Raw genomic sequence first — 15,839 nt, forward strand, 5'->3', positions numbered from 1 at the left:
AGCTTTTTTTTTTTTTGTCTGGTGTATTACTCCCCCAAGTGGGATAAAGGAACTGCCAATAGCCTCTTCCCAGGTGTCATTACTGTTCCATATTGTGTTAAACGGACAAGGTCCTCCAGTGAGGTCTGGGGAATTGAGTGGGATAGCCAGGACAGGAACACCAGTTTGAGAGTGGGCTGGGATGTGGCTGCAGACCCAGCATTTAGAAATAAGGGTCTGAGCTATCCACACTTGCTGCTGGATAAAAGAATTGTCATTGTGGACTCCCCAGACCTTAAGACACCAGCAGCCGAAGAACAGGCACCACCAGAGGCGCATGTTGGAGGCAGGGCCCTTCTGGTTCTGACAACCTCAACTGAGGGAACTGCAGTTACAGTTTTATGTCCACCAGGCAGCAGGCGCTAGGCTCACTACTGCTTCTTCTTGGGCCTTGCTTTATGTAGTCATCTGCTTCTAGCAATCCTTACGAGAGCGTAGATTGTAAGGTATTGCAGGCTGTTCCTCTACGTCTTCTTCTGGAGTCAAAAAAATTGACTCTGCGTGGTCCTGAGGTGGTGGTTGGTTCACTGAGGGTGGTGCATTCTTACACTGCGAAGCATGTATCCACTCTGAGATGCCAGACAGTTTAACAGCCTTCCCTTGACTCTGGCTGTAACAATGGCCTTCACACCTTATCTTTTCCTGATGCATACATTCCTCATTCACACAAATAGATTGAGAATACAAACAGTAGTATTTTATATTGAACAAAAATGCATTGCAAATTAAACCTTGCTAAGTTTTACAATTGATAACTAAGACAATTTACATTGAGACCCAGGCCTTCAATGTTTCTCTAATTTATTTAACATAGACACAATAGAGAATCCTGTCTCTTACTACCTAAATCTTAAAACAAAGAGTTAGAGAGGGCCCAATTTGTAATGCATATGGGAAAACAGAATCTTATAGTCCCAGGGGGTCATTTCTTTCTGGTATTTAAAAAAGGTGGCTAGCAGGATGAAATCAAATTATACTGTAATTCTTAAGGGACATTATAAAATCCTGCTCCTACATATCCCCCTTTTGACACTAAGATTATTAATCACCAGTGTCACTTCTTATTTAGTCCATGTAATAGAAAATACTGGGAGATGATTTGGGCCTGTGGCTTTAGCTTTGCACACATTTGTTTTATCCACCAGCACATTGTAAACATTTCAATTACACACATACAATTTAAAACCAAAAACACAATTAGGGGTAGTAACATTAGTATGCCAGTAGTTGTGGGAAACCATCCAGAAAATATGTTATACCAATGGTAAGCTGTTATGCTTTTCTGCAGTGGCAATTCTTAACATGTCCCCATTTGCGTGTATAATATGAATGGTCCAGTTTTCCACATTTTTTTTTACTAGGAACTATGTTACCTTTTTACCTTTTAACAGATGATTGGTAGCTGTTTGCCATTCAATGCTAAGATTGATAGAGAACTCAACTAAATCAGTGCTTACAGTAAGTTGAGACTTTTGTTGTTGGTGGTGGTGGTGTGGCAAACACAGTACTTACGGTACATTTACATTTGTCTTCTGGTGGGTTGCTGACACTTTTTAAACACTTTTCCCCAAGAATTAACACATACACATAGCCCATTATACAGTACTTTGGATTATCTGAAAGACAAAAATAACATTTTTCTACCCCTTTTGGGGTGGCATTGATTATTACTTAAAAGATTCCTTTCTTTTACAAATACCCTTGCTGATTGCAGGCAAAACAGAGGAATTACCCCCTTATTTTCTTGTGTTTTTTGTTCTATAGGCAGGCCAGGTTTTAATGGGTTCTACTTTTTAAGGGTTATGCGGAAGTTATTCCACTGTTTAGTTATTAAATTCATGAGGTGGTGTATCTCAAGTTTTTCCTCTTATATAGCAGACCAAGTTTGTAATGTTTTTCCTGCTGTGTTAAGCTTTAAGTTTATTCACAGGTAATAGCTGAGAAGCATCATTACCATATTACTTTAAAGGATTTTTCCAAAAATCATACACCACTACAAGTTGTTACAGGGGTACTTACTAACATTAAAGTTATTTTAATGTTTAATATTAACAATAACATTAGCATCAAATCTATTAAAGATATCTTGTTATACTATGCCTTTTATGTAGGCAATTTGTTTGCTGACCAGGTATGTTCTTTATTTGCAGCTGCTTTTGTGCTGGCAGTTCTCACCTTTCTTTATAAGTTAGGTAATTTGCATCAACACAGGCTTGGCTTTTGGATTCAAAGCCATCAGCAGAGCTCAGAGACTCTGTCTTAACACACAGGGATCTGAAAAAGAAAAAACAGCCTACTGCGGCTCTTTTTGGAGCCCTAATAGGATTTTAATTCAGCAGCACGTTTCATTTGCATTTTTTTAACCCCTTTCTACAATATACACTGCACATGTCCTAGGGAAAATGCACATTCTTTCTATACTAGAACTTTTTAAAAACATTAGCCATATTAATTTTTACATAAGGTGTAACTGTTTATTTTGTTCTTACAGAGTTTTCATGTACCCTTATAAAAGTGACAGTCTGATTACACAGAGCTATTTTAAGGCTCAGTGTTTTTAACATTGCTTCTTTTTGTTTTGTGCACCTCACTTCTGCTGTTGCTTCAGAGGGTCACTGTTAATTTCTTATTCTTTCACTACAGCTCTTATCTGCTATTGTTACAAAAAAAAAAACCAACCAAAACAAACAAACAGACTCCAGAATCTCTCCCTATTCTCCTGATTTTGACTGCCCTATTGCAGCCATGACTTGGTCTTTATTTAAAAACATTTTAATTTTTGTAAAGAATGAAGTTGCCCCTTAAGGGTTAAATGCTAAATCCCAAAGCCAAACAGCACTAATTGCCTGTGTCTTGCAAAAAGGTCTTGTCAGTTTTGCAACTTTGAATTAGAGTCAAATGAATTTGTAGTGGCATTAAAAACAAAAAACAAAATCAATTTATCTTACATCTACTAAACAGGAGTTTTACAAACCAGATGTGCTGGTTTAGATTCTTAGAACTTTACATATTTTCACAGACAAATAGATACATACACATTTTCTTTTCCTTAACATTCCTTTACACTGCTTTGTTTTTACATAGCTGTATATATATATGGATTATTTACAGGCACTCTTCTGGAAAAGGGCCCATTTCCCTTCAGAATGACTGCAAAGAAACCAAGAATTCTCTCTCTTTAACATGGTCCTTTTTTAACATTTTCACAAAGTTTAACTGCTTAATTCTCTCCAGCCTCTGTAGAGTTAACTTTTCACTCTCTTTCCTTAAATCACTTGTTTATGTCCCAAAATGACACCTTTATCACCTCAGATTTCACCATTTTAGGTATTGTTCCAGGGGTTCATGCCTGCACTTACTGCTTTTCTTACTCCTAACACTATTCCCTTAGGGCTTTCAACCTGTTTTTCAGTTTCTTTATCTGTTGCTTGCCTGGGCCCGATCCTGCTTTTTTTCCCAGTGAACCGTTTGTGAGTGATATTGTGGTCATTTCACAATTTTGAAAGAAATGTTCAAGGAAAGGGACCAGGAAGGGTGGGGGCTAGTTGAGGAGCCCCCCCTCCTTGCTGAATTGGTAGTGGAACACTAAAGAATCAGTTTTTGAGGCAGACAACAAAGGGGAACAGAACAAGGGGCTTTTTGGTCTTTTTTACAGTGAGATGGGAGTATGAAGGGGCTTGGATCGATCCGGGGTTTGGAGAACGGGGTAAAGGGGAGCGCTCGGTCTGGTGGTGGGAGAGGAGGCTTTTAATAAAGCTTTTAACTTATTATTTGAATAATTGAGAGAGGCCAGTTTTGATTTTGTCCACCTATGATTTGCCACTTCCCACCACTGCATGAAACAATTAACCTCTCCTTTAGCCAATTTAGTTTTAGGTTGGCCGAGTTTGTCCTTTAAGACATCCACTCAGTCTTTGTTCCAAGATTTTAACAGTGGCCATTGAGTTTTGGGATCCCCCTGAGTTAGCCTAGACCATTTTCCCAGAAATTTACAGGAGTCTGGACCCTTTTTACAGGAGTCTGGACCCATCCTAAATACATAAAATGAGCCGGCGTTCATTTAGGGAACTGTCCCGACTTAGATGTCTGGTTACCAATACAGGAGGACTTCACACACCAATCACACAAGAAGGAAATTCGGGTTCATCAGAGCGATGCCCGCTGCAACACACAAAAGGAGCCCACAGGCTACTGCCTCAATTGCCCTTGCTTTCACACCAGGGGTTTTACCCAAAGTGCGGTGCGGCTGCGATTGTGCAGATTCCACTCACTCAGACCGCGGGGACAGGAACCCCTTAGTCGGCCAATCCCTGGACAGAGACGGCACCCAGACTCAAACACTCCACAAGAGGACAGATAGACACAGAGACAGGACAGTCCTCAGTCCGGACAAAACACAGAAATAATTACCTGACCAGATTCCTGATGTCAGATCCCGGGATCCCTACCAGAACAGAGTGAGAACCAACAGGTTCGATGGTGTAGACCTCACTGTGGCTGCGCGCCTTTCCGCTCTAGTAGGGGACCGCTTGGGCCAAATGCCCAGGTGCCGGCTGCCACGGTCATCCCACAAAAACAGTCAGGAATCACACAGCCCCAGTGAAGACGGTTGCCATCTCGGTGGAACCTCCAAATTGTCAAAGTTAGAATCAGGACTCACAATTTGTCAGACCACTCTGTTTATTAGCGCAGCGCTCCGCCAGTAACATTCAGAATATGTGAGCAGCCATGGAAGGCCCAAACAGTCTTATTTATACAGATAAAAGAGCGGGAAGTAGACAAAGGGACAAAGAAATCAAAACAGTAAAATTCATCTGGGGCACAGCATGCATATCCTATTTCCTTACTAACTGTTATCGATCTAAGGCTAATGCTTCACCAATTGCCCTTAAACGGTGCAATTGTTCTATGTTAATGTCTATATTCCTGACACCTGGATTGCAGCATTCCAACAATTTTGCTTAAAGGTACAGACAACATTTCTTTAATCCTTTCTATTCTTACTATATAATTCATTCTACTTTCACACCGGTGTGGAGGGGCAGGCTGGCCTTGAGTTGTTGAGTTCAGCCTTGCTGCCAAGCCTGTGTCCAGGGGTAAGGCGGCTACTGTGTGATTCCCCATCTCCGTGCAGCCAGAGGGAAGCAGCCCCTGTGTGTGCCCCTTGCCCCCATCACTGCACATGGCCTGCAGGTGCATGGGGCTGGCACAAGCAGCTATGGGGAAATTGCTGGGAGCATTGGATAGGGGCACCATTTAGGGAGGGTGGGGGTCACCTGCTGCCTCCTGGGTTTTGCACCAGGGATCTGCTCGCAGCGTACAGCCCAGGTGGGGTGCTTACCTGCAACACTGCTGTCATAAACAGATAGCTAAGGGTTAATGTCTCTTTCACCTGGAAAGGAGTAACCTGAAACACCTGACCAGAGGACCAATCAGGAAACAAGACTTTTTCAAATCTGGGTGGAGGGAAGTTTGTGTGTGAATCCTTTGTTTTTTGGTTTTCTGCCTGTACTCTCTCGGCTATGAGAGGATTTCTGTCTCTTGCTTTCTAATCATCTGTTTCCAAGTTGTAAGTACAAATATAGTAAGGCAGTAAGGTTTATATTGTTTTCTTTTGTATTTAAATGTGTGTAGTTGCTGGAGTGTTTTGAATTGTATTCTTTTTGAATAAGGCTGTTTATTCATATTTCTTTTAAGCAATTGACCCTGTATTTGTCACCTTAATACAGAGAGACCATTTTAATGTATTTTTTTCCTTTCTTTTTATATAAAGCTTTCTTTTTAAGACCTGTTGGAGTTTTTCTTTGGTGGGGAACTCCAGGGAACTGAGTCTATAACTCACCAGGGAATTGGTGGGAGGAAGGAGTCGGGGGGAAAATCTCTGTGTGTTAGATTTACTAGCCTGACTTTGCATACCCTCTGGGTGAAGAGGGAAGTGCTTGTGTTTTCCAGGACTGGAAATAGAGAGGGTGGAATCCCTCTGTTTAGATTCACAGAGCTTGCTTCTGTGCATCTCTCCAGGAACCCAGGGAGGGAACGCCTGGAAGGGAGAAGGGAAGGGAAATGGTTTATTCCCCTTTGTTGTGAGACTCAAGGAATTTGGGTCTTGGGGTCCCCAGGAAAGGTTTTTGGGGGGACCAGAGTGCCCCAAAACACTAAATTTTTGGCAGCTTTACCAGGTCCAAGCTGGTAACTAAGCTTGGAGGTTTTCATGCTAACCCCCATATTTTGGACGCTAAGGTCCAAATCTGGGAATAGGTTATGACAACTGCACAGGCAGGTCCCTTTCTCCAGAAGCCAGGGTTCTCCAGCTGCAGCCATCAGTTTCCTCTGCTGCACAAAGGCCTCTGGGGGTGGGGCAGGCAAGGAAGGGTCAGTCAGGGTGGAGCACAGGGGTGCCCAGTGGTCACGGTGGACTGAGGAAGCACAGAGCCCCCAGACATGGGAGTGGGTATGAGAGTCAATCTCCAGGAGAAGGGAGAGATGAGGGCATAGGGTTGTGCCCTGAGGGAGGGAGCAGTGAGTATGGGAGGAGCAGCTGAGGGAGAACAGTCACTGCGGCAAGGATCCTGATGGAGGAGGAGCTGAAGAAGGGTGTGGGGTTAGGTGCAGCTAAGTGGGTCTTGGGGTCTGTTTGCTCTCAGAGAAGCAGGGAGCATCCTCATCTCTCCCTGGGAAGACACTGGGGACAGATCCCGCTCAGCTAATGCATTCTCTCAACTAGCTAATCTGCTCTCTTCCTTCCTTCCCCTCTCTCCTGTTTGAGGGTAACTTACACCTGGATCCTGCAGTGAGGACCCATGTGTGTGCAGGGGACTGCCCACCTAAAGTTCATATCTTCATCAGATTGATAGCATGTGTACAGGCCTTCATGTAACGTGCACTAGCATGCAGTTTTGTTCGATAGTGATTAAAATGAGCAATTTAAAATGACATTCTACTTTAATGTTGTTTTGCTGTTTGGTCTTCTGTAATGTAATTTAAATGAAAATTGAGGATTATAACTGAAATGCACGATATTGGTTACCAAGTATTTGTAAGTTAATTTTCATGTGTTTGTGTTTAGGAAATGCTCAACAGTTAGTGACTTTTCTGTATTGTAGTTTAAATGAATTATTACTCAGAGTTCTGTATTAATATGACTAGTAAGGAACCTATTGGTCAAAAAACATTTCCTGAATCTTTTTTGGGTCTGTATAGTTACAGGCATATTTGCTGGCAGCTATTTTGGAACAAATTACCAAAATTGAAACTGGTGTGATTATATTGTATTTTATGCAGAATTTTACTGTGTTACATGCAGAATTTTATCGTGTTACATGCAGAATTTTTAAATATTGTGTGCAGAATTCCCATAGGAGTATTATTAGCAAACCCCTCCAATATCCATTTGGTCCCAACATATCCAGGATATGCCAGTGACAGAAGGTATCCGAGCAATTTTCCCGAGTTCCTTTTCTCAGTAGATATCTGCAAACTGCAGCCGCATGGATTTACACATATGAATATCAATTTTTAAAGTCTGTACAGACTGCAGAGTAGGTTACTGTGATCACCCCCTTGAAAATATATGGCTCTGGGGAGAATATTCCTTTGTATCGACTTGGTTTTTTCCTTCACTTTTAGACTAAGCTCTGAAAAGAAACTCACAAGGCGAGAGCATTAGGAAGACTCACAAAGAGACCAATTACAAGGCAGAAGAAAGCAACTGACTTTAACCATAATTTTATTAAGGCTTAAATGTCTATCAGCCAGACGGGAGCCGGTCCTGTCATATGACAAACAGAGTGACATTGTGTGTAATGCAATGGCTTTTCTACAAGTTGTATGAGCAGAATGAGATCATGATCAGTTACTTACGCACTAACTCCAGCCCCTCTTTCCATTACTTACTGGTCTTCAGAACAGGTGACCTTTGTGCTCTCAGCACAGCTGGGAAATTGGAGGGAGTGGGGGCAGGAGAGGGGAGAAGTTAGGTAGCTTGCATGGATTCGATCACAAGGACTTCACGTGGCCCAGGACTGAACGGCTACTTGTCAAATATTGAAATGGTTTTAAATGACAGGGAAGCTAAACTCACAGTTCAAAAGGCACCTACGCTAACCACTGAGCCGTTGGAATGGTGGAGTCATGGTGCGTGATTGGATGGATGTCAGTTTCATATAAATACATTTTCCTTGTTAAAGAAGCGTATGGCTTTATTATTCTTGTAACGCTTTGCTCTGGGGCGATGCTCTCACCTCCCGGCTACTCTGTAAGCATGAGAAGACAAAGTCCTCTTCAGAATTACGTGCACTCATCTGGCAAGCTCTTTAAAGGACCACGTCCTTGTACTATTCAATACAGGCAAGTGGAAGAGCAGCGGCTCCAGCTCTCCTTGGGGCCTTTCAGCCAGCCATTTCAATAGCAGCGCCCAAGACGTTAAAAGTGGACCCTCAGCACCTCATGAGCGGAGACTGACCTTTTACAATTCATGCACAGTATCGTTAAGGACTTCTGCTTTTCAGCTAAGCAAGGACGACACAGGAGGTGGCCGCATGGAAGCTGGTACACAGGCTCCATTTTGAAATAAGAAGAAAATGTTCTATTACAGGAAGCGCATCCTTGAACTGGGCTGCTATTGTGCTCTGGAAAGTTGAAAGAAGAAAGTTTTGTCAATGTTAATGCAAATCAGTTGATACTACAGCAACCCAGGCAATGTTGTAACTATTCCACACCTGAAACTCTGGCCCAAGAGGTTAGATGCAGGCTATAGCCCCGATTCTGAGGTGAGGTGTTCCTACAAGCAGCTGGAGCTGCAAGCCCTTGCATTATCTTGGGAATGGGCCCTGTTTTCCTTATAACGAGCTACCAAGCCTAAACTGCAAGGGTATTCCTCTTGCTTCCTAGCATTACTGCTCGGGAAGATTAGATCGAGGTGAAGTTTGGTACCACCAGTATTTTATTGAGGACGAAAGCTAGCAAAAGAATTCCCGCTTCTGTCTATGCTAAAAATCCCCCCCCTTTTCAAACACTAGAATTTGAGTACTGTACTCTGTCTCCGTCAGACACTTGCACAAGTATCATACTCCACTGTATGAAAGACAACATATTTCCTTAAATATCACTTTGCTTTTCGTGCCCATAATCCCTAGAGTGGGCTATTCAGTTTCCATCTCAATGGTGACAGCTTTAAAAGGTAAACTAAAAAGCTCAACAGTATAACACACTGCTGGGGAAAGCAGCTCAGATAGCTGCACACCCTATGGGAACTGCACGTGGTCCCCTATCTCCTCCGAGCGCACAAAGTAGCGCCTAGCATCAGATTTCTGACACAGAAAATGGGCAACAGCTTCATTCAGCTGATAAGGAAGGATGGCCTAGAGGTCAGAGGGCTGACCTGAGATTCAGGAGATGCAGGTTCAATTCTCTGCTCTGGCACAGACTTCCTGCGTGACCTTGGGTAGATCATATAGTGCCTCAGTTCCCCATCTGTACAATGGGGATAATAGTACAGCTGTGCGTTGCCAGGGGGTTGGGAGAATAAAGTATTAAAGACTGGGAGGTACTCAGATGGTTATTGCTAAGTAAGATGTCTTAGGAGACACTTCGGGTAGATTTACAAACTACTCTTGAGGTCAAAAGGGAAAAATGTCAACAACAACAAAGTCATTGGACAATCCAACCTGTGGGAGCTCAGGGTTCTTGCTAAATTGTATTAACGCAAACCCCACAGACTATCATTGCTATATTCCTTTTCTAAGGCTTCCGAATGCCAAAAGTGAAACCAAATCAGTTTGCTGCTTACCAGCTAGGGCATTTGCATTCCAGGAACTGCTGCAACCCCCCTCGCTATGCGGCTGCTGCTGGCCTTTTATCAGCCTAGCTGTAAATGATGGCCTAGAGCTGAGTGCAGAGGTCAAGGCAATGTCCAAGCTTTCGGACAGCTTCTGTTCATGAGAGACTGGACCTGCAGAGAGAAGCATGAGATCTAGAAATAGCCACGGGGAGCAGAGGAAGGAGGAGGCATCAAGGGACAAAATAAATGCTGCTTCGCTGCTAAACATATTTTTAATTTTGAAGAGATGATCTCAACATGAGACAAAAGCCCTTTTACTTCTCTTCAAAACAGTGCCTTAGGGCTTGGTTAACACATGGCTGGTCACCTGCAAACTTGGGATACGGATACCTCGCCCAGCTGGGAAAGTGCTTTGAGATCTACGAAGGACAAGCCCAATATACATGTTACGATTTATTTGTTTTTATTGCTTGGGACTTACGAAGAGGACTAAAGGAGTTAGGTGCCTGAATGCCATTGAAGTTTAGGCCCTGATCTTGTAAATGCTTATGTGCCTGCTTAAAGCCTGCCCTTCAATGGCATTCAAGCACGTAACTCCCTTGAGCCCTTTTGAAAATCCCAATCACCCTTTCTTTACTTCTGCATTTTGCTCAGCTTGGCCAGTTGACGCTAGACTGGTCAGTTTCACTTGCTGGTCTGCAGGCACTAGCTCAGTGCCATTGGTTTGGTTTCTAACACTGACGGGGAATGTTTAAACCAAAAAGAAAATGCTGTTTTCATTTTCGTATGGATACCCCACCAGTTACATTACATTACCCCTCCACTTTGTACCTTTGTTTTGGCTCAGAGACATAAATCTGAACTGGGGACCTAAAGCAGAAGCCAGTGTCTTGTCATCAGGGCCTGAACCTTCTGGCTGCTTCGCAAGGTAGGGCAGCATTTTCTCCCTACATGGTCCCTTAGATCTAGTTTAGCTAAAGACCATGTATGAGTAGACTGGCATTTATCCTGTGTGAATGTCTGTTTAATAAATCTCCCCAGGGAGATCCTTCAACTATGGTGCTCAGATACAGAGATGAAGGCTACAGCAGCTCAATAGATATGGGAATAAGATCCTTGGGGCAAGGATTCATTTACTGTGTGTGCACACAGCACCTAGAACAATAGGGACCCAATCTCAGTTGAGGTCTCTAAGTGCTGCTGTAACACAAAATAAAGCATCATGTTTGCTGAAGCTTGGCCTGAAATCAACAAGCCCCAAACTCTGGGAGACTTCAGATCTGAAGTGTTCACCTTTGGCTCACCTTTGATATTTTCACGTACCTGCTGTGGACAAACTTTCTCCATGCCACCTGCAGCCCAAAGCCTATTCGCTTTACATTAAGCCTTTGCAGAATGTTTTAAAGAAAATTCAACTCAGCTCTTCAGCGAGACAATCCTCCTTTGTTCAAACAGACACTCATATGCTGGGTGCTAACATTGTTGTACATGGACCAGCCTACCTAAACTTCACTGCCTCAATGACTCTCCACTTCTCTTCAAATTCCCCCTGCCCACATAGTCTCTTCTCCCTTGGTTATTCAACTTCATTTACCTCTCTTTATCTGCGATGTTATTAAGTAACTCAGTAACTATCATTATGGCACACAACGGGTAAGAAAGAGGCAAAGCAAAACGGAGTTGTCTGCATATAAAGGGCTGTGTGTTCTGGAGCAAAGCCAAAGTGAGCCCAGGTTCAACACATTCTAGATATTTCTGCACAAGGAAGGAAATAAATATGCCAAGAAAAATTAATTCTTTATATAACTGAACATGCTTGGAGACAGCAGGGCTATCATTCCCCTTGTGCTAAGCTGCTCGTTATAGGAGAGAGAGACCGAATGCACTACTTGGAGAATGAAAGAGCAGGAGCAGAAGGTCTCATTCTGGAGGGGCAGTCGCATTTGTCTTGTGCTTTAACCACAGAGCCATCCCGCCTCGCCCATCCGTGTAACTGGCTCAGCAGTTAAAAAGCTTGAGTGCACTATCAATCCATGATCGTTGTTAGAGCTATCCAGCACCCACACCCAACTTACAGTGAAAGGGAGCCCGAGAGCCTGCCTACATTACAGCAAGTACACCCCAGCCAGAGAACCTGCTCACAACATGGCTATCTCCTGGCTTGGGTGTCAGTGACAGCTTGTAGCACAGAAGGGACCTACTCTGTGTGTTAAAGCCTTGGCTACTCAGTGGGACTGCTCACCAATCCAGGAGTGCAAGATAGGGCCCATAGCTGGTGACATGACAGTTGACAAATGATTCAGGAAGACGAGCTCACGCCCAGTAGCTCTGTTCACAGACATTTTTCTAACAGCGTGAAAGCAGCCAATACCGAGGGGGAGAAGATACCAGTGTCAAACCTCCCTCCCCGGACACTGGCTACAGCCCACTTTTAGCAACTGTAAAGGCGTCTTCTTTGGAAATGTCCTCTCTGGTTTAATCACCCACAGCCCGTGTGTAGTGCCGTCCCCTCCAGCCTTTCAAGTGCAGTCCCTTGGCCTCTAGCACTTCACTCTGGACACACACACACACACACACACACACACACACACTCACAGAGCGTGCTATTTCTGCTATCCATTGGTTCCAGGGCTTTATGCTCGCTTGGCAGGGATGTCCACCAACACAAGCATTTAGTGTTACTGACCAGGATTTGACAAGTGCTTCTAAAGCGGTGCTGTGTTAAGTAAGTGCCACTTGGGGGAGAATCAGGAGCGTAAGAAGGGTCAGTAGGAGCACATTTGTGATTGCAGTGACCTGTGTGAGCAGCCCACACACGAGCCTACGAACCAGTTCACGTGGCGCAGGGAAGACATTTGAGGGTTTTCCCCCCCATTATGGGGACGACAGGCCAGCAAATTGTGCACCTGGGCTAGTAAAATCCTAATCATTTTTTTGCACAGGCTGCAAGAGAGATGATTTTCCAGCACAGCAAAACTTGTCAACAAACTGAAAATGATGGGGACAAAGGAAATAAAAGACTAATGGAAAAATTAAGTGATCTGAATCAATTATGGGCAAATAAACGGTGTAGATCAGGGGTTGGCAACCTTTCAGAAGTGGTGTGCCGAGTCTTCATTTATTCACTCTAATTTAAGGTTTCGCGTGCCGGTAATACATTTTAATGTTTTTAGAAGGCCTCTTTCTATAAGTCTATAGTATAGAACTAAACTATTGTATGTAAAGTAAATAAGGTTTTTAAAATGTTTAAGAAGCTTCATTTAAAATTAAATTAAAATGCAGAGCCCCCCGGACTGGTGGCCAGGACCCGGGCAATGTGAGTGCCACTGAAAATCCGCTCGCGTGCCACCTTCGGCACGTGTGCCATAGGTTGCCTACCCCTGGTGTAGATTGACATAGGCAGAACAATGTGGTCAGGGACTGATTCCCCCCATAAAACAGAAGTAAAATCTGGCTATGAAAGAACAAACGTACTGGGTAGAGGAAAGGGGAAAAATCAGACATGAATGACACGCTAAAACTATTTCCATAATGTCTGGCAGGAGCAAAAGACAACAGCCTCAAAGAACGCCCCTAGGTTTTGGTGTGAGAATATGCAGGAGATGTGAGGATTAACTGAAACCACATTTGGGATGATGTGTGTGACTCTGGTCCTGGGAAACCAGGAAGGTGAAGAAACCATGAGAATTAGGGAGGTGAGATACCTGTTGAGCAGTCCATTTGAGCCAAAGGCGAGTCACTCTCAGTTTTCATTTTTTTAGCACTGCTCTCTGAGGTAGTCATGGCTAGTAAGTTTGTGGTAGAAAAATAGGAGGGTTCTACGTGGTTGCTGTCATCAGGGTTATGCTCCATGCAGTCCATTTTCCTTTTCAGAGAGGACATGGTTAGGGAAGAAGGTGTGACCATCCCCAAGACCTGAGCCCTCCCGAGGAGGTTGGTGCCTGGAATGCTGTGCTGTAATAGGAAGTGGTCTATCCTCGCTTTTAGAGAGGGGTGAGGGAGGGGTTGGGAGTGTTGGCTAAAGGCAACCCCAGTGAAAGGATCACTGGGCACCCGACCCCAGGAAGCCTCACTCCGGTTGCATTTCTCCAAAGTGCTCTGGTCGATCACCTTGCCAGAAGGCAGCAGCATTGGGAAGGGCATTATCTCCAGAGTGATAGGGTCCAAGAACTCTTCCGGGATATCCTGAACAACATCGACTAGCTTCTGGAGACACTGCTGTTCGCTGTTGGAGTTGCTTATGGGCACACACTCACTTTCCATTGGTAACATGAAACTGGTGCTCTGGACACCCAAGCCCTGAGCCAGGCACTCAGAGGCCACTCGGAACACGCTGTCCATCACTTCCTGCGGGCACAACTTGGCTGGCTGCCCCCAGACCTCTAGTCTTTTAATGCAAGGGAGGCCACCTCCTGCTACATGGGAGATGCAAATTTTTAAGTGCGATACATTGCTCAGTGAGGCAGGGCCTTTATTCCATAGGTCGTGAGATGCAGAACCAGGGTAGAAGACAGCTTCCATCTGATGGAAAGGAGGCCTTGGCTTGAAGCCCCTGTGGCTGAACGTCACTTTGCTTTGATTTTTTAGAACGGCTTTGCCCACTAGTGTGAAAACGTCTTTCTCCGACACAGGCTGTCCGGCCAGACCTGAGAACTGAGACTCCGGGCTGTTCCAAGAGCTTTTGTTCAATGAGGTAGACGTGTAAATGTCCAGCCCCGTGAAATTCTGATACCCGCCCGATGAGATGTCTATGTTAATCCTGCAGATTTCTATGTTGAAGGGAAAGGAGAGAGTAACATGGACCGGGGGCTTGATGAAATATTCACTGCGAAAGCCCCGGTTTCTCTTTGCAAAGTCTTCAGAGATGAGGTTCTCCACTTCATAACCATCAGCAGAAATCTGTGTTTAAAGAGAAAGGAGAGGACACTGGGCTTGATTTGACCCAAAAGAGGAAAGTAAGTTTGCAACCACTGTTACAGTATTTGCGAGACAAAATGTAAACGAGGCATTAAATGATCAACTGTGAATAACAAAATTTAAAGGATGAGCTGTGCTCTCTTGATTTTACTCCCCAGAGCATGTGTGTCCCTGAGTTGTTATTCTAGGGGTGCTGGGCTCTGCAAACCCATTTGGTACAGTCGTGTTGCTCAAGATGTTAGAAGCACTCACCAATTATAACAGTGCCTCTTTAAGGGAATGAGAATTTAACTGAAAACATTTATTGTAAAGGATTTTGCCATAAATTCATTCTAGGATAAAATATGGAGGAGAGGCTAAATTCAGCACTGGGTTGGAGTCACAGACCAGCAATATAATCAACCCTATCTAGAGAAGGGTTTTAAATGCCGTGTAAATAAATGTTGCGTTTTTCACAGGACAAAACCCAGGTTCTCTTGTTTTTGAGATGCAGTTTGGGGGCCATGCCATTCAAAATAGGCTTTAAATAAGAACTAGATAATCTCTAAGGATTTCTGTGACTCCAAGAATCAAACACGAAAGCTCAACTCATTATAATAAATAGTTTGACACTTTGGAAAGAAAAATGGAAAAGTGTTTCACATTTTACTGAGCCACAGGGAATCTTCTGGCAGGACAGAGAAAAAGGTATCTATCTATACCACTAAAATATTGACTATGTAAGCACTTGAATAATGCAAATATTACCACCTTTCATCTGAAGATCTCAGAACTAATTAACCCTCAGAACTCCCCTATGAGGTGTAACAGTGTTATGACACCAATTTTACAGAGGTTAACTGAAGCAGAGAAAGGATAGGGGCCATATTTTTCAGAGTGACCTAAGTGCCCAACCTGAAATACCTTTGCAGTGATGAGCACCCACAACTCCAAACGAAGTCAACAGGAGTTGCAGGTGCTTGTACCACTTCCTAGCACAAGTGCTGGAGGAACCAACGACGAGCCGTGCTCCTCCTGACCCGCTGCTTATAAACAGGGAAAAATTGGTAGGGGAAGTGTAAGTGGGTGGCAATGTAGGCAGCAGTGACCATGAGGTAGTCAGGTT

The 15,839-nt window shown here is 43.9% G+C and overlaps 2 protein-coding genes across 3 annotated transcripts in view; both read right to left on the bottom strand.

Moving 5' to 3' along the window:
• The window catches only part of LOC127046389 (leucine zipper putative tumor suppressor 3-like), a 370,036-nt gene that overhangs the window by 185,301 nt on the left and 168,896 nt on the right, over nt 1–15,839 (bottom strand). The window lies entirely within an intron of this gene.
• UBOX5 (U-box domain containing 5) overlaps nt 7,749–15,839 on the bottom strand; it is a 30,780-nt gene continuing 22,689 nt past the window's right edge. For both annotated transcript variants that reach the window (XM_050943382.1, XM_050943383.1), the window contains exons 3-5: nt 13,522–14,716; nt 9,827–9,988; nt 7,749–8,666 (exon numbers count right to left, since the gene is read on the bottom strand). In XM_050943382.1, coding sequence (XP_050799339.1) covers nt 8,461–8,666; nt 9,827–9,988; nt 13,522–14,716 — 1,563 coding nt within the window. In that variant the 3' untranslated portion in view covers nt 7,749–8,460. The remainder of the gene's footprint in view (nt 8,667–9,826; nt 9,989–13,521; nt 14,717–15,839) is intronic.

This window comes from Gopherus flavomarginatus, chromosome 3 (genome assembly GCF_025201925.1).
Source record: "Gopherus flavomarginatus isolate rGopFla2 chromosome 3, rGopFla2.mat.asm, whole genome shotgun sequence".
NCBI lineage: Eukaryota > Metazoa > Chordata > Testudines > Testudinidae > Gopherus > Gopherus flavomarginatus.